This window comes from Mastacembelus armatus, chromosome 9 (genome assembly GCF_900324485.2).
Source record: "Mastacembelus armatus chromosome 9, fMasArm1.2, whole genome shotgun sequence".
NCBI classification, from domain to species: domain Eukaryota; kingdom Metazoa; phylum Chordata; class Actinopteri; order Synbranchiformes; family Mastacembelidae; genus Mastacembelus; species Mastacembelus armatus.
This window is the reverse complement of record NC_046641.1, coordinates 6731580-6752334: the sequence shown is the minus strand read 5'-3', so window position 1 is coordinate 6752334 and position 20755 is coordinate 6731580. Positions and strand designations below refer to the sequence as shown.

The window sequence follows — 20755 nt, the reverse complement described above, 5'->3', positions numbered from 1 at the left end:
TTCCTAGCAACTAGTAATTTTTATGGAGAGGTATGGTACATCCTCATTGGCCACAGAGGTTTCATTTGTTTAGATTTATACTTCCATGCAGCAGTGGTGGGCTGGCCACATTGTTTTCCCCCCCATGGCACCACAAGGCTTAATGCAAGGCAGCTACAGCCTCCCATTTCTTAAGTCCCTATTACTGTCTCATTTAGCAACTACTAGCCCTGATCCTTTCTAAAAAGGTTATGCAAGTGATAATATTGCAATGCTGTTTGGCTGCTACTGAAGACACCTGCACACACAAAGCTCATTTCTTACATATGCACAGTTACTCTCACATCAACTTTGTTCATTGTTAGGTTATATATTTTGTTTATTTCATTGTCATCTGTGATCAACCTTTCAGCAATTAATCAGTAGCATCTCTAATCATGGCTGCTGTGCTGGCCCACCACTGCTGAGTGAATATATGTTGATTTGACTAAATACTGGGTTACCCCTAACATGTAGTCCCATGCCCCATTGCCTTGTACTTCACAGCAGTCGGAACAGCTACTCAGAGAGCCCAGACTACCCCTCCTGTCATCATCAGCAACAGCAGCAGCAGCAACTGTGCCACCTCCAATGTAGCCTCCTCTGGGAACAGTGGTATAGGGCAGAATGTGCTGGGGGCTGCTCCTGTGGGTCTGGGCCAGACCTTAGCTGGCACAGTTGTGAGATCTATAGCTCCCGTCAGCCAGCCTGGATTAACACATGTCCCCAGGTCAACTCTAGCCCCCAGCCATACCATCCAGCCCAGCTTACTATCCCAGAAGCTGGTTCTTGCACCTCAGGCCCAGGCACGGTTGCCTAGTAAGTGGCCTCCCCTCCCTCTCAGTATTTCCCCTCCACCTTTGGCACAACAGTATGGGCTGCTCTACACTGAGGCCTTTTCTTGGGGCACTGCTGATATGTGTTCAGTCTTTACTCCTTCAGAGAAATGGCTTTCTGCATAGACTCCAATGTGCAATGGCAGCAGCAAAGGTGGTGCAGCAATTTTTGGTCATGACATGTGATGTATCCATAGTTATACAACTCGTGGTAAAGGAAATAAGGTTAAACCTGCAGCCATATCAGCAGCATCTCCACAGCCTCAGCACCCCCAGTTTCTTTCTCAAAAACCTGCATGTACACTATGAACAACCCACTTATGTTCCACCACACATCACTACATTATTTAATGTATGTCCTCCCCCCTTTTAATCATTTTTTCCCCAGTTTACTAATATTCTTTTGTCTCTTGCATCAGTCCAGCTGCAGGAAGAAACCCCACAGCTTTGGTTGTTTAATTTTTTTTCCTCTGCTAATGTTATGATTTCACTCTGATGATGAGCATCACTGTAAAGCATGAGGATATGTTCCCACAAATTGTCAACCCTTTCTGCCTCAAATGTGAACAGAGAAACCTTTTCATTAACAACACACAGTATTTAAGTATGTCAAAGGAAAAACATTTTAGGACCATGGTTTTAATTGGTTTAAATTCTTTTAAAAAAGTTTAAGCCCTGCAAGTGTCACATATTTCTAGTCATCCCTTTGCCTTGATAACTGGTACATACACTCAACATAATGATTCATTCACAACTATGTCTTCTGCTTAGTTTTTACCAATTTGTACCATGTCAATAACTTAATTCAGTCAATAGCTTTTTATAAAATAATGGAATTAAAAGAAACAAACTTTTAAGATTGTTTTTTAAAAAAAAAAACTTTAGCCACCAATCTGCAGTATATCCAAAGTGTATGTGGAAAATTTAGATTATCCAAGCCTGAAACCATTTACTCTGTGTTTTGTTTATGTTGTGCAATATTTTGCTCTTTAACTAATTTGTGCATACAGGTTCTGTAGATTATCTGCAATTACATATTCTCCATAGCTTTTTATTCATTCTACATTTTATATCTCAATAAAAATAATTACACACTATTCATCATTTTCAATTTACCTATATACAACTGGGTACTTTTTGATGGCTTAAACAAATTTTTGTTTGTTAAAATTGGCAGAAGTACTACACCTGACCTTGCTGTTACACCTGCAGTAAAGAAACTGAAAAAAATAGATGGAAACATTCATTCATCAACATCCATTCAATCCATGGTTTGTTGTGCTGTCCAAACTACTTGTAGTTAATTTCCACAAAATCATAGTGACATTGAAATTGTCAATTTGTCATTTATGCCCCTTTAGTATATTTTTTCAAGTTTGAGGCCAATCAGAAAGAGCTTTTTTTTTAATTTTATTTATTTTTTTTTTTTTAGAAATGTCCAAAATGTTTAATAAATAAAAAAAACACAGAGGCAATGATGGATAAATAGAGGGTGTTTAAAACCTTTTGACAGCAATCAACATGTATACTTCTTACTGACCAGTGTGTTGCCTTGAAAGACAGTCAAGTTCTGTGCTTTATGTATGTGTATGTTTCAGGAACTCTGTTTCACCTGAGGATTGCCCTTATACCCATTTTCTTTCCCCATCAGGGTTTGTAAAAGTAGGAGCTGCTATGGTTCTGTTGTGGAGGGCGGCTGTGCTCGTTCCTCTGATTAATCCACCCTGAATCTGCATGTCTTGTCTCTTTTTCACCCTTCAACTAACTGATGCAGAGTATATTGTTTTGTAACAGATGAAATGCCAAATGTTTTGTTTGACTTGTTAATGCTCCTTTTGATTAAGTGTTCTTCTTTTCCATTGAAGGTGGAGATGTGGTCAAGATTGCCCAGCTGGGCAACATAACAAGCAGCCAGAATCGTATTTCCCAGCCAGAGACTCCTGTCACTCTTCAGTTTCAGGGAAACAAGTTTACTTTGTCCCCCAGCCAGCTCCGCCAGCTCACCACCGGGCAGCCGTTGCAGCTCCAAGGCACACTCGGTAATGTACATCCCATTGCCACCCTCTTTTCACTAGCTAATTTCTTTGAGAGGCTTTGACATTTTCCATGTTACACGATCAGTTTTTTAGTTCTTCATGTCAAATTATGTATGCTTACTTTACTTTGCTACAAATCCTCAAGGTGTTACTTGCAAAATTCCTGGTTTGGATTTGGCAGTTGCATGTCATCCTCATCTCTCCTCATGTTTCCTGTCTTTCTGTTACCAACTGTCAATAAATCTTATATGCCGTAGAAGATGTTTTTTTTGACTGTCGCCGGTTTTGTGTTGTATTTTCCTTGTTTCTTTTAATGTGTTGTCACAACTTTTGTCATTTTATAGCATTGTTTTTATTTTTTCACACTTATTTTAATGCGAAGTGGGTTTTAAGTGCCATCCTAGCTAGTGTTAGGTTTTGAGAAGACACCTTTTATATTGATTGCTCAATGTGTGTCATGGATGCAGGCACATTGCACATTGTGTCAACTCCAGGGCAGCCGATCATCAGGCCCCACGCAATCCAACCAGTGACGCAAGCTCTTCCTGCCTCCAATGCCTCATCTACACCTGCCACACTCCATCCTGCTCTGTCAACAACCCAGCAAGGTGTGACTTGCTCGCAGCACACATACTGAATTTCCATCTCTGATTTTTTTGTCCAGCTAGTCACATTATTTAGTACCAAATTGTTATTCTAATAGTGGAAGTCAGTACATGTTTTTTGGGACCCAAAATGCTAACATGTTCAGAAAATTACAACTCTTATTGTACAGCAGGTTTAACCCTGACTAGAATTTAGTCTTGTACGATTGACATGATTTCTTTCTTTTTAAGTGTTATGTGTGACCACAAATGCCACATCAGCCCCTACCAAGTTCACTACTGCAACTCATGCTGGTTCTCAGGTCAGCAACATAAAGTCAAAGCATTTTACAGCATGCAGACAATTTTTTGTTGAAATAAAATGTTAAATTGTAGCTGTGTGTACCACCTCTCACTGTAATGTTCAGGAGTCTTCAGAAGAAAAGACTCAGCAGCAGAAGGAGCGCTTGAGCCGCCTGTTTGAAGCAAATGAGCGACGCTGTAACCGCAGAGTGTTGTATGGGTCAGACTTGCTACAGGCCTGCACTTTGATGTCAGAGCCTGATCACTCTGTCCTGACTGCTGGTGGCTGGAGGTGGATGGGCAGAGAGAGCTGCCTCAGGGCACAGAGAACCTGTGTAGCTACCACGTCTGCACTGCAGTTATCTCCGCTCTCTGTGGCGGACCGCCTGGAGGCTGGCAACAACCTTATCAAGAGGTACGCTATATGTTCATTGAAAACTTCATGAAATGGCTTAGAAATCCATGCATTGTTGTTACGTCTTGATTAAAAGCCAATTTGTTAAAACAGTGCTATTTGGGTTTTATGCACGATAATAAGCACTATTTCTACCGCCACTTGTAAAGGAAAGTAACAACTTTTATCACATTGCAATTCCACGGTCTGTTTCTAAATTCAAAGTGACCCACATATATTTATTTTTGTCATGTTATAGGCTGCTCTGTGTGGTGCCTCCAGCTGTAGCCCCACCTCCTCACCTGTACGCAGCCAATACCCCGATTACCTACAGTGTTGAGCAGAAGTCCTTTCGCCGGCAGCTGCACGAGGCATCTGCTCCACACATTGCTGACATCCATGACTTGGCATGCAGGCATCTCTTCCATTATCCTGACCTGCAACTAATGCAGATGGACTCAGGTTAGAGCAACATTTTTTTTCACCATAATCTTTTATATGCAATATTTTGATAAAAATTTGCATCACAGTGGCTGAGTGGTTGCCCCACAACAAGAAGGTCCTGGGTTCGCAACCCGGCCTTTCTGTGTGAATGTTCTTCCTGTGCTTGTGTGGGTTTTCTCCAGGTACTCTGGATGTATGTATGTATGTCAGGTTGATTGGTGATTCTAAATTGCCCATAGGAGTGAGTGTGAGTGTGTGAGGTTGTTTGTCTCTATGTGGCCCTGTGATGGACTGGTGACCTGTCCAGGGTGGACCCCTGCCTTTCACCCAAAGAGAGCTGGGATAGGCTCCAGCTGATCCCTGTGACCCTGGTTAGGAATAAGTGGGTATAGATGATGGATGATCAGATTTAATAGAAACATAGCTAATATCATCTGTTTACTCTTTGGGCTAGTTTAAATCAAAAATTGGAAGGGAGCACCCGCCCACCCTGCGAAGGAAGCTCATTTTCAAGGAAGCTTGCATCTGAGCTCATGACCATAGGTGAGAGTTGGAACATAGATTGATCTGTAAATAGAGAGCTTCGCCTTTCAGCTCAGCTCCTTCTTCACCACAGCGGACCGGTGGGACCCTAGGGTCTGCAGCAGCAATGCAGTCGATGTACCCTCTCTCGTGAACAAGGTCCCAAGATACTTAAACTCCTCCACCTGAGGCAGGGTCTCTCCTCTGACCTGGAGATGGCAGACCACCTTTTTCTGGTTTAGAACCATGGCCCTGGACTTGGAGGTGGCGATACTCATCCCAGCCGCTTCACACTCGGTTGCAAACCCCCCCCAGTGCATGCTGAAGGTCCTAGCTTGATGGAGCCAACAGGACAACATCATCTGCAAAAAGCAGAGATGAGATCCTGTGGTCCCCGAACTGGACTCCCTCCAGCCCCTGGCTTCTCTAAGCCCACAAAACACATGTGAACTGGTTGGACAAACTCCCACGAACCCTCAAGCACCCTGAAGAAGGTATAGAACTGGTCCAGTGTTCTACGACCGGTACAAAGATATTTTAGTCTGGAAAAGCATGACAGCTCCAGCTAGTTGGAAAGTTGGAAAGCCAGGGTGCTGAGAGGTGGAGGAATGGCTACTTCGTTACAACCAAACACTTGGGTTCCTGACGAGATTTCACGTGAAAGTGACAGACACCGCAGCAGACTCTCACTGATGCCTCCCATAATCACAATAAACATATTGCAGGCAACCCAAACCCAGGCTAACTAACAGGATTACAGAAGTTGCCTAACTTTGTTATACTCAAAAACCAACCACTTCCTGTAGTGGAATATGTCAGATTTGCAGCCTGTTGGAGCACTTGGAGGCCAGCTACAATTTCCCATCCAGAAAATACATTTCAGAGACTGTTATACCTGACCTATACAACGAGTGTCAGCGCAGTTAGCTAGAAGCTGTTAGTACAGAATACTCTGGTGTAGAATACTATGTGGTTTATGTCGGTCTCATAATGTAACCTTAAGTACAATACAAACAGCAATGATAAAATGAGTTTAGAAAGAGCTCTAACTTTGGAATTTGTATCGGCAGTTGTGGATCAGAATCGGATCAGAACTAAATAAAATATGTATTGGCCCATTTTCCCATCTAACCATGCCTTTTTTTTTAACCCCAAGGTAAACTGGAAGCTCTTGCCATTCTGCTGCAGAAGCTTAGGTCAGAGAATCGCCGTGTCCTCATCTTTACTCAAATGGTGAAGATGCTAGACATCCTGGAAGCCTTCCTAGATTACAGGCAGCTTACCTATGTACGGGTCGATGAAAGCTTCCATCCTGATGAACGACAGGTAATGTCTGGCAAGCTATACCAATAAGCTTCTCAACTGAAATTAAGCGTTACCTTTACAAAAATGTACCATCCTGACACTGGAAACTCTGTCTGATATGAAAATTGAAATCTTAATTAAAGATCCAAACAAAAAAGATTAAACTTTAATTAACCTGTGGGGAATTCAACTGTTGATGTAAATAAGGATGATGATAATGTATACAAGATAAAAGGCTGGATTAAATTGAAGAGTGTTTGAGGTACAGACCACGAAGATAAATAAAGAAAATACACAAAATAAGTGAAATTTTAGAAGACAGACTCAGCAAGGTTCACCTTAGACTTTGTCCCAGTCTGATCATATGCTTGATATTGTGTCCCTGCAGGAAAATATGAAGAAGTTTAACAGGAACAGGCAGGTGTTCTGTTGCATCCTGACCAACCGCTGCTGCTCTGCAGTTGGGACTGTGTTTGATGCAGACACCATCATCTTCTATGACACAGACCTAAATCCCAGCATGGATGCTCGCACCCAGGAGTGGTGCGACAGAATAGGGCGTTCCAAGGACATACACATATACAGGTAATATTATTCTTCTTTATTTTTGTGCCTTAACACATCAGTGAAGAAACTCTCGCTGGTGACATTAAAACAATGATACTGAAGGACTGCTGCTGGTGCTTTTTGTTTGGTGCACAGATTGGAGAGTGGGAACTCTATTGAAGAGAAGCTGCTGAAGAATGGCACTAAGGACCTGATTAGAGAGGTTGCTGCCCAGGGTACTGACTACACCTTGGCTTTCCTCACACAAGTAAGATACACCTACTGTTGTCTTTCCTGTTATTTTTGCTTGAAGGTACTTTTATTTAAACTGTGAAAGCTTTTTGTGCATGAGTTAGAGTTCTGCCACTTTGTTTTATTTGGGGACATAACATAACTGAACTGATACTGTGTCTTTTTAGCGGACAATCCAGGATCTGTTTGAGGTAGAGGCAGGCTCAGGGGAGAAAGTGGAGGAGTTTGTTGTTCTTCACCAGGAGCCATCAGCTTCTGAAGCCATCTCTCCCAGAGTGGCTAGGCCCTACATCCAGGCTCTCCACAGTATAAACCTGGATGCCTTGCCAGAGGAGGAAGAGCAGCAGCAGGAAGAGGAAGAGTTAGCAGACAAAGAGACAACAAATGAAAACCAGGAATCAGAGACCCAAGCTGAGGAAGAGCCTGCTCAGATTGAGGAGCTCAACGCAGTCATGGAACAGGTAGGTCTTTTGGTTGGTACAACTGGTAAAATAGAAATTAATTGAAGTCAAATGTGTAGGTTTTTTTTTTTATTGTTGAATTTATATTTGCACTTATGTATCCCTAAAACAGCTCACACCAATCGAAAGGTATGCCCTGCATTACCTGGAATACCTCCATGTCAGGGACGATGAAACTGCTCTTAAGGTAACTTAAACTGAAATCTAATCAAAGATTGTTTTCAAGTAAATAGGTGTAGAAATTAGTTCATTAGCTGACCAATCCATCTGACCTCTGCCATAGTGGCAACACAGTGGTACATTTGCTGTGTATGTAAATGACTGATACATGTCTTGTGTTTGTTTTACTCAGGAGCAGCTGGAGTGCTCTAAGAGAGGCTGGGAGCTGCAGCAGCTGCAGAAGCTGAAAGAGGAGGAGCAGGAGCGGCAGATAATGGAGGGAGATGAAGATCTCTTCACCTACACCAGAGAGGATGCCTACAACATGGTGGGTGGCCAATGTGATTTGTGCTAATCTGTGTGGATTGTGCTGTACTGTTGCTGACATTTACCTTCTCTCTGCTATTCAACAGGAGTATATATTTGAGGCAGAGGACGGCCATACTGAAATCATGCCTGTAAGAAATCGAATATGATGTATTTAAATTGTGTGTAAAAGTTAGATTTTTCCATTTCTTCCTCATTTCGTCTTCTCTTTTTTTCCCCTCTTGTAATGGGGTGTAGTTTAAAACCTGGCTCTGTTTTCTGGCAGTGTCTGACTTGTGATTTTCCTACACAGCTTTGGACTCCACCTACACCACCACAGGATGACAATGACATTTACATCGACTCTGTGATGATGCTGATGTATGACACCACACCCATGCCAGAATCCAAGTTGCCTCCTGTCTACATCCGCAAGGAGCACAAGAGACTCAAGATGGACCCCTCAGGTGAGGGTACAGCTATGTACAACAAAATCTTGGTCCTGCATTGGCTGTGATTACAGATTTTTTTTTTTAACTTTCATGCGCTTCTGCTCCATTGAGAATATACATTTTTGCTCTAAAAAGTACATTTGTTTGCTTTCATGCAAGTAACTGTTTTAAGGGCTGTAACAAAGTGTAGATTTTACGGGAAGGAGTTTGAAGTGACCCTCCTTGCCTTAAATGTGTTTGTCCAGCAGCGGCTAGAAAGAAAAAGAAAGGTCATGGGGAGACAGTCATTCCTCCACGGTCCCTTTTCGAAAAGGCCAGCATGTTGAAAGTTCGCCGTGAGGGCAAGGACCAGAAAAAGAACTTCTCCCTCAAACAGCAGGCCCCTTTTGCCAAGCCCCTCCCATCGCTGGCTAAACCTGCTATGGAGGCAGGCCAGGACAACCCAGAGTGGCTTATCAGTGAGGACTGGGCTCTTCTTCAGGTACCTCACTGACACTTTCCATAATGTATTTATGGACATGAATAAGCATAATGCATGGTGAAACAAGAAATTGTATGTCTTCAATGTGCATATCTTATTCTAATATTTCTGACAGGCTGTGAAGCAGCTGCTGGAATTACCTCTTAACTTGACAATCGTGTCTCCTGCCCACACACCTAACTGGGACCTGGTGAGCGACGTAGTGAACTCCTGCAGCCGCATCTACCGCTCACCCAAACAGTGTCGCAACCGCTATGAGAATGTCATCATTCCCAGAGAAGAGGGCAAGGTAGCAAACTCAGAGGTGTCCGACCTTGCTGTAAAACTGGCTTACTCACCTTGTACTTGTCTAACCCAAGTCTCCACCTTTTTTTCAGTTGGTGTATGAGGCAAACCCCAAGAAGAAAACAAAGAGCATATACAAGGTACCTATGTTGGTACTTTTTTTGTTTGTTTTTTTTTCTCGTTAATGTTTCTTTATTCCTGACCTTTGTTCTGTGTTGCTTTCTGTGATGTGTGTGTGCGTGTGTCAACGTGCACACTCAGTCTAAGAATAGTCGCCCTCTAAGGACCTGTCAGATCTACACACAGGATGATAATGCCACTCACATGCAGCTGTACAACAGCCGCTTTGAACTCATGAAGATCATTGCCAGCAAGAGGAGCCCACCAATTAAACCACTGTAAGCACTAATATATAAACACCTAGACAGAAAATTAAAGTGAGATCATTTAAAAATGTCTTAATTTAATCTAATCTCCTAACAGGCTTGGCATGAATCCATTCCAGAAGAATCCCAAACATGCCTCTGTCTTGGCAGAAAGGTTTGCTTTAATGTTGTCATTTTCTTAACCTTAAATCTAGAAATAAACAAATGTAAGACCTGTTTTTCTTTTCTTCAGTGGGATCAGCTATGACAAGCCCCTGCCTCCCATTCAGGTGGCATCTCAACGTGCGGAAAGGATTGCCAAGGAGAAAAAGGTGACAGCAACTGACCACACATGTATATTTTTAACCATCTGTAACAGCATGGTAGTAGTATGTAGGTCTTATTTCAACAGATGAAGATAGTATTGTTGTAGTCTTGTAGTGACAACCTGCATAGTTGTGTTGAGGCATCAATAATTGTCTTTCCCTTTTCCAATGCAGCTGGTCATAAGGCTGGTCTTTTCCATTGTGTGTCCTTACATATACTGTCAACCACAAAAGGAATCAGGAGCATCTTCTTTGTTTCTTCACTGTCAGATCCAAGTTGTGCTTGTTTCTTATCTTCACCTAAATGTTTACATTTGTTTTTCATTGGTATGTGTCTTTGCAGGCCCTTGCAGAGCAGCAGAAGGCTCAGCAGTTAGCTCAGCAGCAGCAGGCTGGTGCTCCCCAGGCCCAGACTGCACCGGGCCAGGCCCAAGCTCCTGCTGCTGGCCAGACTCAGGCTCAGGTCCCTCAGGCTGCTGCAGTGGCTGGAGCTGCTGCTGTTTCGAATGCTGCTGTTCTGGTGAGAATCACAACACCTTTTGTCAGTATGTATAGTGAAGGCTCTTATTTCATGTTTTTTATTTCATTTTTTTTTTTTTTTTCAGACTGGAGCCATAAAAAATGCCTCTGTGGGCACTACCATACAGGCTGGTATGTGGACACACATGGTTCAAGTTACACAGCTGCTGATGTTCCAGTAGTTAATACATTTCTGTGTTTATTTCAGCTGCTGTAGGGGGTAATGTGATCGTGAACACAGTAGCTGGAGTTGCCCCAAATCCTTTCCAGGCTAACAAACGCCTGGCATCTCCAGTCATACCAGGCGCCATGTCTGTGAGTCATGTTCATTTATCCCTGCTACTTTAAATCAACCATCTACTGACAAACAGGAATTCACTACCCAAGCAGCTTGAAGAAGCAGAATCCACACTCCCTGCATCCTGTAAACAAAATGATCAGTTTTCTCACTCTGTTGTTGCTTTTTATTGTTGGTCCAGCCTGCTGGTGCCCAGGTGGTCCACACACAACAGAGAGCTGTTGCGGGTCCTGCTCCTTCCGAAGTGGTCACCATAGCTACGGGTCCAGGTGTTCGAGCTGTTACCCCAGTGACTGCACCTGCAGTAGTTTCTCCCATACTGAGCCCAGCACAGTCACAGCCTCGCCAAATGGGCGCTCAGGCCTCAGCAGGTACTGGACTGAAGAGGCATCTCTGAAAAAACCATCCATCAAGTACCCGTTACTGTTCCCCACATCTGACTTAACTTCTGTCATCCATCCAGCAACAGGTATGTTACAACAAGGAAAGGGTGCCCCTCCTGCCCACCTGCAGATGCTTCGACAGCAACAGCTGCAGCAGCAGCAGCAACAACAACCGCAACAGCTGGCTATTTCCCCACAGATGAAAGCTGTAAGCAAACCCCAGGTACAGCTCTACTACTCTTACCATAGCTAGGATAATTGACATGAGCTGCTATAACTGATATACTACTGAGACCTACTCAGTTATGAATAATTGTTGTGACAAAACGAAACACAATACAGGGCTTATAGTAACAAAATGTGTAAAGTTAACTTTAACTGTGTTTGTAGGATTTGGCAAAGATGCACAAGCATAAGTTGCAGCTGCAGCAGCAGCAGCAGGTGGCTGCAGTGGTGGCAGCAGCAGCAGCCCAGGGCCAACAGGCTTCAGGGGCCCAGCAGCCCACCCAGGTACAGCCTGCACCTGCTGCCCAAGCCAATCCCCAGTTAGCCACTGTGGCACCACCCAGAGCTGGAGCTGTGCTGACTGGTACCACCATGGCCAGGCTGGTAAGACTGACAAGGATCATTTGATTATCCATTAATACAGAATTTGCAAGATTGACAAGAGGTTGGTGGAAGTGAATCTGCAGTCTCACACTGACCGTCCTCACCATATGATTGAAAAGGTTTGATGGTTTGTTTTAGTGGACACTTTCATTGCAGAAATAGAACTTAGGATGAATACCGTCTTTTGTGGAAAGGTGACATGCTATTGACGTTGTGTATTTTCATTTTCATTCATTGGCGTTGTGTTGTTTCCTCTGTTCCTGATGGAGGTTAGGGTTGTGGCCCCAATAATACTGGATGTGTTTCTTTTCAGACTCGATTGCCCACTCAGAACCAGGCACCACAGACGGCACAGGTGACCCTCACCAAGCCTCCGGTGGTATCTGTACCAGCTGTGGTCTCAACAGCTGGGGTCACCACGCTGCCTGTCACTGTAGCAGGCATCGGTGTGGCTATTACCCAGGCCCAAAAAACAGGTGTGTAAAAACCTAATCACATTCCTTGGACTGCAAACTCTTTCTGATTTTGATTTGACTGTTGCTCATCATGTTCTTTGTAGGCCAATCAACTGTTCAAAATTTTGTTAAAGGTTGGTTGGTGTTATTTTATCCACAAACTGTTAATGCCACAGATTGGGTCAGAACAGGCAACAGTGTTTGAGTTGTTGCTGATGTGCAGTTACTGCCCCCACCAACCTGCACAGTGTTTGTTTGTTTCTTGTTGCTGTTCTTTTCTCTCTCCTCTATCTACTCAAGGCAGGTAGCCTCCAAACTGAACCTGGTTCTGCTGGAGGTTTTTTCTGGGAGTCTTTCCTCTCCAGAGTTGCCAAGTGCTTGTCCATAAGGGATTTGTTGGGTTTCTGTGTAAAGTGCCTTGAGATGATTTTATTGTGAATTGGTGCTATACAAATAAATTGAATCAGCAGCTTTTTTTTCCTCCTCTCTGGCAGGCGGTCATGTACTGACCCCGTCCTTCTCCCAGGTCCAGCAGGTCCAACAAGTTCAGCAGGTCCAACAGGTCCAGCAAGTCCAGCAGCTGCTTATGAAGAAGCAGCATCAGCAGGCAGCAGCTACAGCCCTTCAAAAAGTGGGGCAGCCACAAGGACAGGCCACTGTACAGCAGAAGGTAAACACACCAAAACCGGGAATGTGGTAGGAGGATGTGGTGAGTCTCCATCCACAACAGAAGAGAGAGTGTATACATGGGGGTTGGTCTGGTGTGAGGCTGATACAATGAGATTCCCAGTACACTGCCAGTGATCTGATACAGTAAAGATACTTGATGCAGCAACTACCCGGACAGTACAATACGATTTAACCCAATGATTATGCGGTGTTATTCAACTCAGCAATTCAGTGGGATACGATGTGATTGGGTGATGCAAAGGAATTATGCAATGCAATTCAGTAATACTATAGTATTTAATTAATTAAATAAAATCAGGAGCTTCAACAAAGGCGGCTTGCTTTTGAGTTTACAGTACAGTACACTTTTAATATACCAGGCTAACATAAATGATGCATAAGAATAACAATAACAGATAAGTTTAGTTTGAAAAACTGTGATTAACATGCTTCAGCATAAAGGCTAACTCACCAGTGATCAACAGATTTACATACATGTCTTTTTATTTTTATTTTTTTTAATATGTCTATCATTGTGAGATACTTTTTTGTTGCTTAAGTATATTAAGTCAGTAGAAAAGTCAGGATGATAGCCATTGAAATTACTGTACTAATAGTAGCTTTGTTTCCTTCAGATTGGGACCCAGCAGGTCACAGTACAGGCAGCCCAGCCAACACAGCAGACACAGCAGAAGGTGACCTATGCCACCCAACTCAAGACGACCCAGTTCTTTGCGACATCCATCTCGCAGGCTCAGAAAGCCACTGGAGCCCAACAAATCCAGGTACATCATCAGTCAGTCAGTCAGTCAAAGCTGCATTGGCAATATTTCAGAAGCAGGTTTATGCCAAATGAGTGAGGGGTTCACATTATAAGGAATTTGTTTTGGTGAGATGGTGCATACATAGAGCATAGACATGACAAGCAACATACATTAAGTATCCTAAATAAGCAGCATATCAGGAACTGTGTGTTTATGAGATTTTCCTGTTTACCTCTCTTATCAGGTGACTAAAATGCCCCCACAAATAGTGCAGCAGCAACCCACTGTGGTCCAACAAATTGTGTCTTCTCCTCAGCAGGTAGGGGTGTAGGCCCAGCATTGAGCCTGAACGTCACCTCTGTATAGCTGATCACTTGAACATGTGGTTAACTCTTCGCTGTCTCAGACTTTTCACTTCTTCATAAGGCTCATGTCCTCATGCAGAGCCTCTAGGTTTGAGATTAAAGGTCACTACAGGTGGCATTTTTTCGGGTGTGATTCGCCATGAGCGTTACATCTTACTTTCCTTTTTAAATGCAGTGGAACGAAACACGTCAAACCATTAAAGAGAATCTAATGATTGCTTTGTGTTTTGTTCCTGTTTAGATCCAGGCCCAGCCTCAGACTGTGACTCTGACCCAAGCAGCCACATCAGCTCCTGTTCAGGTGCCGATGATTCCTGCTGGGACAGCGACAGCCCAGGTGGTCCAGCAGAAAATTATCCCACAGCAAGTGATGACAGCAAACGTCACCTCGCCCCAGATCCAGACGCCTCCCCCCCACAGCCCCGCCCAGCAGCCTGCGGCACCCTCTGCTGCCGAGTCTCCGGGGCAGCAGCCCACTCAGCCCCAGCAGCCCACTAAGGGTCAAGCTCGCCAGGCCGGTATTAGGGCTAAAACTCCTGCCAAGCCCACAGGTGGTGGCAGCTAGGATGCACACACGAACGAAACAAAGTATTTTTCTGCAGTACATGTATGTGACAATACTCAAGTTTTGTTGAAACATTCTTACAGAACCCACAGCAGCTGAGGGGCAGAGACATATGTCCCACACCAAACCTTTACCTCTAATCTTACTCTTAGCATAAACATGTTCAGCATAACACATTTCATCATTTTGGCTAAAAGATCAGTCACGGCACATCTACACATATTTCCGATGAGATTTCTAATTTGCATTGCTGATTCAACTATTACTTCACTTCTTTATTTGATTGATGATCTGTGGAATGCGTCTTGAAATGACCACAACTATCCCCACAACTGCTGCCCAGTCCATTAAGCGACAGGCACGATGGTCATGCCTCCAAAGTGATGACAATATTGCTTAACAGATATCTGTAGGGTGATTCTGCATTGGGGAATGAACTGTTCATTTGAATACGTGTATTCATAAATAGTCTCTCTTATGTCTAATTTTCTTTGTTGTCTATAGATACTAAATGGTGAGTAATGCACGTTCCTTTAGTCATTTGTTGTTTTTTTTTATCGCAGCAAATACACTGTAAACATGTACCTTAATATTTTGTGTTTTCTCATAAATGGTCTTTTTTTTATTGACATCAAAGAAAAAAATGTAAATATCAAGAAAAACATTTGTACTTGTAAAGTAGTTGTGTTTTCATTGGGGTTTTTCAGCCTAATTGTAATAAAGTGTTTTGTTTTTATACATAAATTCATTTTTTCCTTTGATTGTTTTTCATTAAATCCATTGTAAGTACTTGGACATCCTGTGAATTCTTATAGCGTCTTCCTTGATTGTATTTACTGACTGGTGACAAATGTCCGCTGAAACCCTGATAGCTGAGTGGTTCTAGTTAGGTGTTTAAGACCCACGTCCATCATGCCTCCCCACAGTCTTCAAATAAAGATACACTGAAAGAATTAAATATAATTTATAAAAAACATATATTTCAAATTCAGATCCAAGGGCTAACAAGCTCAGGATTAATACAGCCAGTTATATTAAATATTCATGTTTTAGCCCCTTTTTTTTTTTTTTTGCGAACTCACAAGCAAGAAAACTATTAGCAAGAAAATGTCAATTTTTTTTAAAAAAGTGTTGCATATTTCAATCTGTCCACAGGGGGGCACTGTGAGATCAGTATTACCCTGCACCCGCTCTGAAGAAGTCCTGCCACTGGATTTTCCAGCCCATTGAAATTTCCCATCTGCTCCTTAGTTCCCATCACGAGCCTCTTCTGGCACTCGGTGTCCAGTCCACGTTCACCACTAAACAAGGGAGGTGAGGTGGAAGAGGGGGCTGAGGCATGAACAGATGGGCAGAGCTGGATTCTTTGGCCTGGACATCACTCCATCCCTGTGCACAGCCTCTCTCATTTCTACTGGGGCAAAGCGTCCACTGAAAACAGGTGTTAGAGGTGGAGCTTTTTTTCTACTGAACAACATGAAGGTCAGAAATAAGATGGTCCTCTACATTTTATTAGAGCTGGAGGGACGACCCGTTGGCAGACTTCATGCAATCTGCCATTATGCAGTTACAGGGGTGTAGATGAATCACACCTCTTCAATTTATACATGTCACCAGCTTCACAGCTCCTCTGTGTGTGCACTGGATGGAGAAAGCGACAGAAACAAAATGAAATGTAAACACTGGTGTAGTCATTTTCACCTTCTATTTGAATGTCAGTCTGCAGCAGAAAAAGGTTTGGTGCTAACGGCACCTTTCACACACAAGTGTAAACCTGCAAATGCAGAGTGTTTCTGCTTTGATTTGAACCCAAGAAACAAGAAAAGTCAAACTGACACATTTAGTGAGTTCAGTATGTAGAAGGTCCTGAAGGAAGAAGAGTTGAATTTTGATATCTTTATTTCCAGCAAACAAGAAAAGAATAGGAGGAGTGTGGGGCAGGCAATGCAGGGTAAGGGCTGCTGAGGATGTCAGAGTGTGTTTCATCTTTCTGCTCAGACACCAGCCATATGAGTGTTTACCTCAGGGGGTCTTTAAAGCCTCTGAAGAGTGTCAAATGTGTGAGCTGCTGGATGAGGGCTGCTGTTTTACTATTGTGTGTTTTCCTTCATTTGCACAGAACCATGAACAACAGCCCCCAGAGCATGTGGGAGAGCAGGGGAGCCATGTGAATGACAGCCTCTGGTAATCAGGATGATACAACCGCTACGTGTGTTGAAGAGACAACAGTGAGGGCTTTGTGGTTGCCTAAGAGACAAGCAGGGCTGAAGGCAACAGATGCAGAGGCAAGCTCAGCATGTTATGGGGTGGGCGGAGGGGGGGGGGGGGCATCCAGGTGCGAAGGAGCCCATGGAGGTTTTTCTTCCCAGTGCTGCACCCTGCAGACGATAAAGTCCAATTCCTCTGTCATTCTCCCCACGCTCTCTAATGTCCTGGCCAGGCACTGATCACACCGCCCTCGGGGCTCCCTGTTAATGATGCTGATGATCGCCGCTATTGGAAAAGAAACAGGCCATCTATGCTGAACGGTTACCATGGCAACCGACTGCGACCCCTTTAGTGCAAAATCACAGGGCTTGTGAAACAATGGTCTATGTAGCACACACTGGCGATACAGCTTTTCAGACGTGCCTCACTTTCATTTCCCTTTACATAAAACAGCACACAGAATAAACAGTTCTTCAGCATGAATGGCCGTAAGTAAATGTCACACTGCTCCTGTGCCCTTAAGCAAGATGTTTAACACTCACTCATTCCTGTGGAGCTGGTTTGTGCCAAACACTGCATGCAGCACACATCTTCCAGGTTAGAAATATGCCACATGAGCTTTTGAATGATATTAAACTGCTGCCTTCCTGATCCATACTAATGAGGGTAACAGCTTTCTGTGACATCCTCCACTCCATGATGAGAGGGCTTTGCTCCCCTTAGCCATCACCCTGTGCTCCCCAAGCTTCCTACAAGCAGCAGACTCCTGAGGTGGGTACAGGACAGGTCTATTACTGGTCACAGGTCTGATGATGATTGTAGGGGTGTACGTGCCACTGGTAATTGCTCTTTATTGAAGATGGGGTGAGAGAGCACAGGAGCTGACATGCCCCACTTCCCTCGACATGGTGACAGGATTTGTCACTCAGCAATTTGAAAACTTACAAAGATCTACAGTATAACCCTGCCTGTCTGTGCACCCACCTCCCACTCATTTTCTGTGAATGTCTCTCTGTCTCCCTCAGCCTGATTGCCTCTCTCTCTCTCTCTCTCTCTCTTCCTCTCTGCCAGCTCACTACGCTCCAATGCCCTCATCTTCCACACAAACGTTTTGTGCTATGACAGTCATGTAAGCCTGTGGCTGTGAACCACAAAGGGGATCTCTGTCTCCGCTCTGACTCCTGGCGATAACCTTGGCTGAGGTGTGGCCCTGCTCCGAGTGCCAGCAGCGTTCTCAACACAAGCCCCTCACTCTCTAGCCTGAATGCCCGTCCTGTTGCTTAGTGCTTAGAGAAATAATGACATACTCTACTGAATCAGCATTATAGTTGCACCTTTGCAGGTTTAGCTTTGAGCTAAACGCTTTGATCAGCATGCTAACATGTGACATAGTCACCGCCTTTAACATCTTGGGTTAACATGAACATTTGTTCATTAGAATTTAAGGCAAATCATTTTGACAAATATAAATTTTGATCTTGTTGTTTGACAATGTTAAGGAAAAATGAAGTGATCACCAAAGATACTTGGAACCATCTTTAGTGGAGCAAGAGTGTCTGTACCAAAGTTCATGACAGATCATTAAATAGACAGAAAAGAGAACAGATAACGGATCTGGCTGAAAAGTCTGGGGTTTGCCCAGCTCATCAGGAGTCATCCTCTGGGGAACGTGGACATCTGGACAAGATTTCAGCGTAATGGATTTAATAATTATTCAGACATTTCAGCCTTGACCAAAGGGGCAGACCAACTGAGGCCCAACAGACTGACTGTGACAAGCCCCAGGTATGACTAAAAAAGTTCAAAGTCAAGCCTATTTCCGCAGACTAAAGAAGAAGAAAACATTATAAGGCTGTTCCGTGCTAACTAAAATGACTTTTCGGTTTCTGGAAGAACTGTTGATGCAGACTGAAAAGACGACAAGCTCTTTTTCTGCTGCTATGTAGCTAAAGGCAAAGTGGCTAATGTTTAAACCACCCAGCGCCGTCCCTGAAAGTGCAGAGCTTAGTGGCCTGGGGTGGGGGGCATAGAGTATAGAAAGGTGTTTAGGGAGATGGGTGTGTGTTCGATGTGAAAACCATGGATGACCCCACCACCACATGCACACACACACACACACACACCCTCACCTCCTTCCATCCCTGTTTCCACCAGTACGTGCCATCCCTCCTCCACTAAGCCCCCACCCCCTAAACAAACTCACACACATTCTGAAAGATGAATGTCCAACAAATGGAGGCAAGAGGTGAGTAAGAGCCCCATATGAGAGGTGTATTGTGCAGAGGGGGTCTCCATCCCCCCTCTCTAAGGCCAGTAATCAAGGGGGCCCAGTCGGCGGGGGAGACGGCGGTGGCTGAGGGGGAGGCAGTTGCTGTCTCACTAGGATGTTATTTATTGGCCTACTTTGAATCTCCTGCTGCCTCCTGCACTCCCTGTCACTCCCATTGATCTTGTCCTGATCCGCCCCCGTAGATGGCTCTGCAGACTCTCCTCCTCCTCCTCCTCCTCCTCCACATCTCATAATGTAGACTGTGTAAAAAGCCTTCTGCTGCTGGCATAATGTCCAGAGGGACCCAAGAAAGTGCTTCAGCATCACTTCAGCCCATTCAACTACAGGCAATGTGTATGTTTAGGGTTATTAAAGGTGAGCCATTGTTTACACACTATGCACAGCCTCCAGCTTTGTCAAGGAATAAACTGCATTTACTCTGAACAATCAATGTGTGTTTAATAAAAATGTGGGTGTTGGTTGATAAGTCGTAACATTTTATTGCTTGCTTACTCACACTCTTGTTATAGGTCAGATTATAGCAGGCTACAATAGCAGTAACTAACAGCATGGCAAAGAAGTGGAAATATGGGCTGACCTATGGGTTTAAGGCAACAAGTATGAACCCAGCACCCCTGGGTTCAGCCTGGCCTCGGATCTTTGTTTCATAAATTCCCCACTGTTCTCTTTTCCATCTCTTCCTGTACCCTCTCTACTGTAAAATCACTTATAAAGGCGTAAAATTCCAAAAAGCTGAAAACGTTTCAGCTGGTGTGCAATAATAGAGTCAGCCATGCACTAATGCAATACAAAGAAAATCAGTTCTGAAGGTGTTGCCTTTTTAGCAACAATCCTCTCCATGATGTTCTGTCAAAACAGTACTGACTCATGGAGCCTAATTCATATTATTACATGTTCTAATGCAAGTCTGTGTTAAACTTTAATTAACAATCAAAAGAGCCACCCAGCAAACAAAATCAGCTCCACCTCTTCTGGTTTGTTGCTGTGGGTATGTCAGTGCTCCGAGGTTAGAGAGTAGCTTTCTCCATTGCAAAGACACACTCAAAACACACTTTCTCACTTTCACCAACATTTTATGCAACTCTGTGTTAAACAGCACTTTGTAGTTGTTAATTGTGGGGTGTTGTGGACACAAAAGAGGGGTCCCAGAGACTTCTTCCCTCAGCATGGAAAAACATTAGCTTATGAGTGTTGTTGGCATGTCCATGACAATGGGCATTGAGTTTACCATGTTCAGAATCTTTGCTACTTGCATTTTCTAATTAGCAGTAGAGGTTGTTCTTAAGATATATCATCAATAAATAATGAATATCAATGCAAATCTGAGCAGCACCATGGCTGGCTGGTTAGCACTGTTGCCTCACAGCAAGAAGGTTCCAGGTTCAAAACCCGTCAGGGGCCTTTCTGTGTGGAGTCTGCATGTTCTCCCTGTGCTTGTGTGGGTTTTCTCCAGGTACTCTGGTTTCCTCCCACAGTCCAAAAACATGTATGTCAGGTTGATTGGTGACTCTAAATTGTCCATAGGAGTGAGTGTGAGTGTGTGAGGTTGTCTGTC

At 43.8% G+C, this 20755-nt stretch overlaps 1 protein-coding gene across 6 annotated transcripts in view; it reads left to right on the top strand.

The window, feature by feature from the left end:
* The window catches only part of ep400 (E1A binding protein p400), a 28094-nt gene extending 12597 nt beyond the window's left edge, over positions 1 to 15497 (top strand). The window contains exons 23-53 of one of the 6 annotated variants that reach the window (XM_026320795.1): positions 526 to 837; positions 2720 to 2893; positions 3358 to 3498; positions 3727 to 3797; positions 3903 to 4192; positions 4431 to 4633; positions 6294 to 6463; positions 6831 to 7027; positions 7145 to 7256; positions 7408 to 7701; positions 7814 to 7888; positions 8054 to 8188; positions 8274 to 8318; positions 8480 to 8633; positions 8867 to 9099; positions 9215 to 9388; positions 9477 to 9524; positions 9646 to 9782; positions 9868 to 9924; positions 10003 to 10081; positions 10419 to 10595; positions 10681 to 10726; positions 10803 to 10909; positions 11074 to 11263; positions 11356 to 11498; positions 11666 to 11884; positions 12198 to 12360; positions 12834 to 13009; positions 13644 to 13793; positions 14017 to 14091; positions 14379 to 15497. In XM_026320795.1, coding sequence (XP_026176580.1) covers positions 526 to 837; positions 2720 to 2893; positions 3358 to 3498; positions 3727 to 3797; positions 3903 to 4192; positions 4431 to 4633; positions 6294 to 6463; positions 6831 to 7027; positions 7145 to 7256; positions 7408 to 7701; positions 7814 to 7888; positions 8054 to 8188; positions 8274 to 8318; positions 8480 to 8633; positions 8867 to 9099; positions 9215 to 9388; positions 9477 to 9524; positions 9646 to 9782; positions 9868 to 9924; positions 10003 to 10081; positions 10419 to 10595; positions 10681 to 10726; positions 10803 to 10909; positions 11074 to 11263; positions 11356 to 11498; positions 11666 to 11884; positions 12198 to 12360; positions 12834 to 13009; positions 13644 to 13793; positions 14017 to 14091; positions 14379 to 14702 — 4871 coding nt within the window. In that variant the 3' untranslated portion in view covers positions 14703 to 15497. Of the gene's footprint in view, positions 1 to 525; positions 838 to 2719; positions 2894 to 3357; positions 3499 to 3726; positions 3798 to 3902; positions 4193 to 4430; positions 4634 to 6293; positions 6464 to 6830; positions 7028 to 7144; positions 7257 to 7407; positions 7702 to 7813; positions 7889 to 8053; positions 8189 to 8273; positions 8319 to 8479; positions 8634 to 8863; positions 9100 to 9214; positions 9389 to 9476; positions 9525 to 9645; positions 9783 to 9867; positions 9925 to 10002; positions 10104 to 10167; positions 10346 to 10418; positions 10596 to 10680; positions 10727 to 10802; positions 10910 to 11073; positions 11264 to 11355; positions 11499 to 11665; positions 11885 to 12197; positions 12361 to 12833; positions 13010 to 13643; positions 13794 to 14016; positions 14092 to 14378 lie in introns of those variants that run through there. The other 5 variants (XM_026320796.1, XM_026320794.1, XM_026320798.1 and 2 more) reach the window with 5 other exon arrangements.
* The last annotated feature ends 5258 nt before the right edge of the window (positions 15498 to 20755 follow it).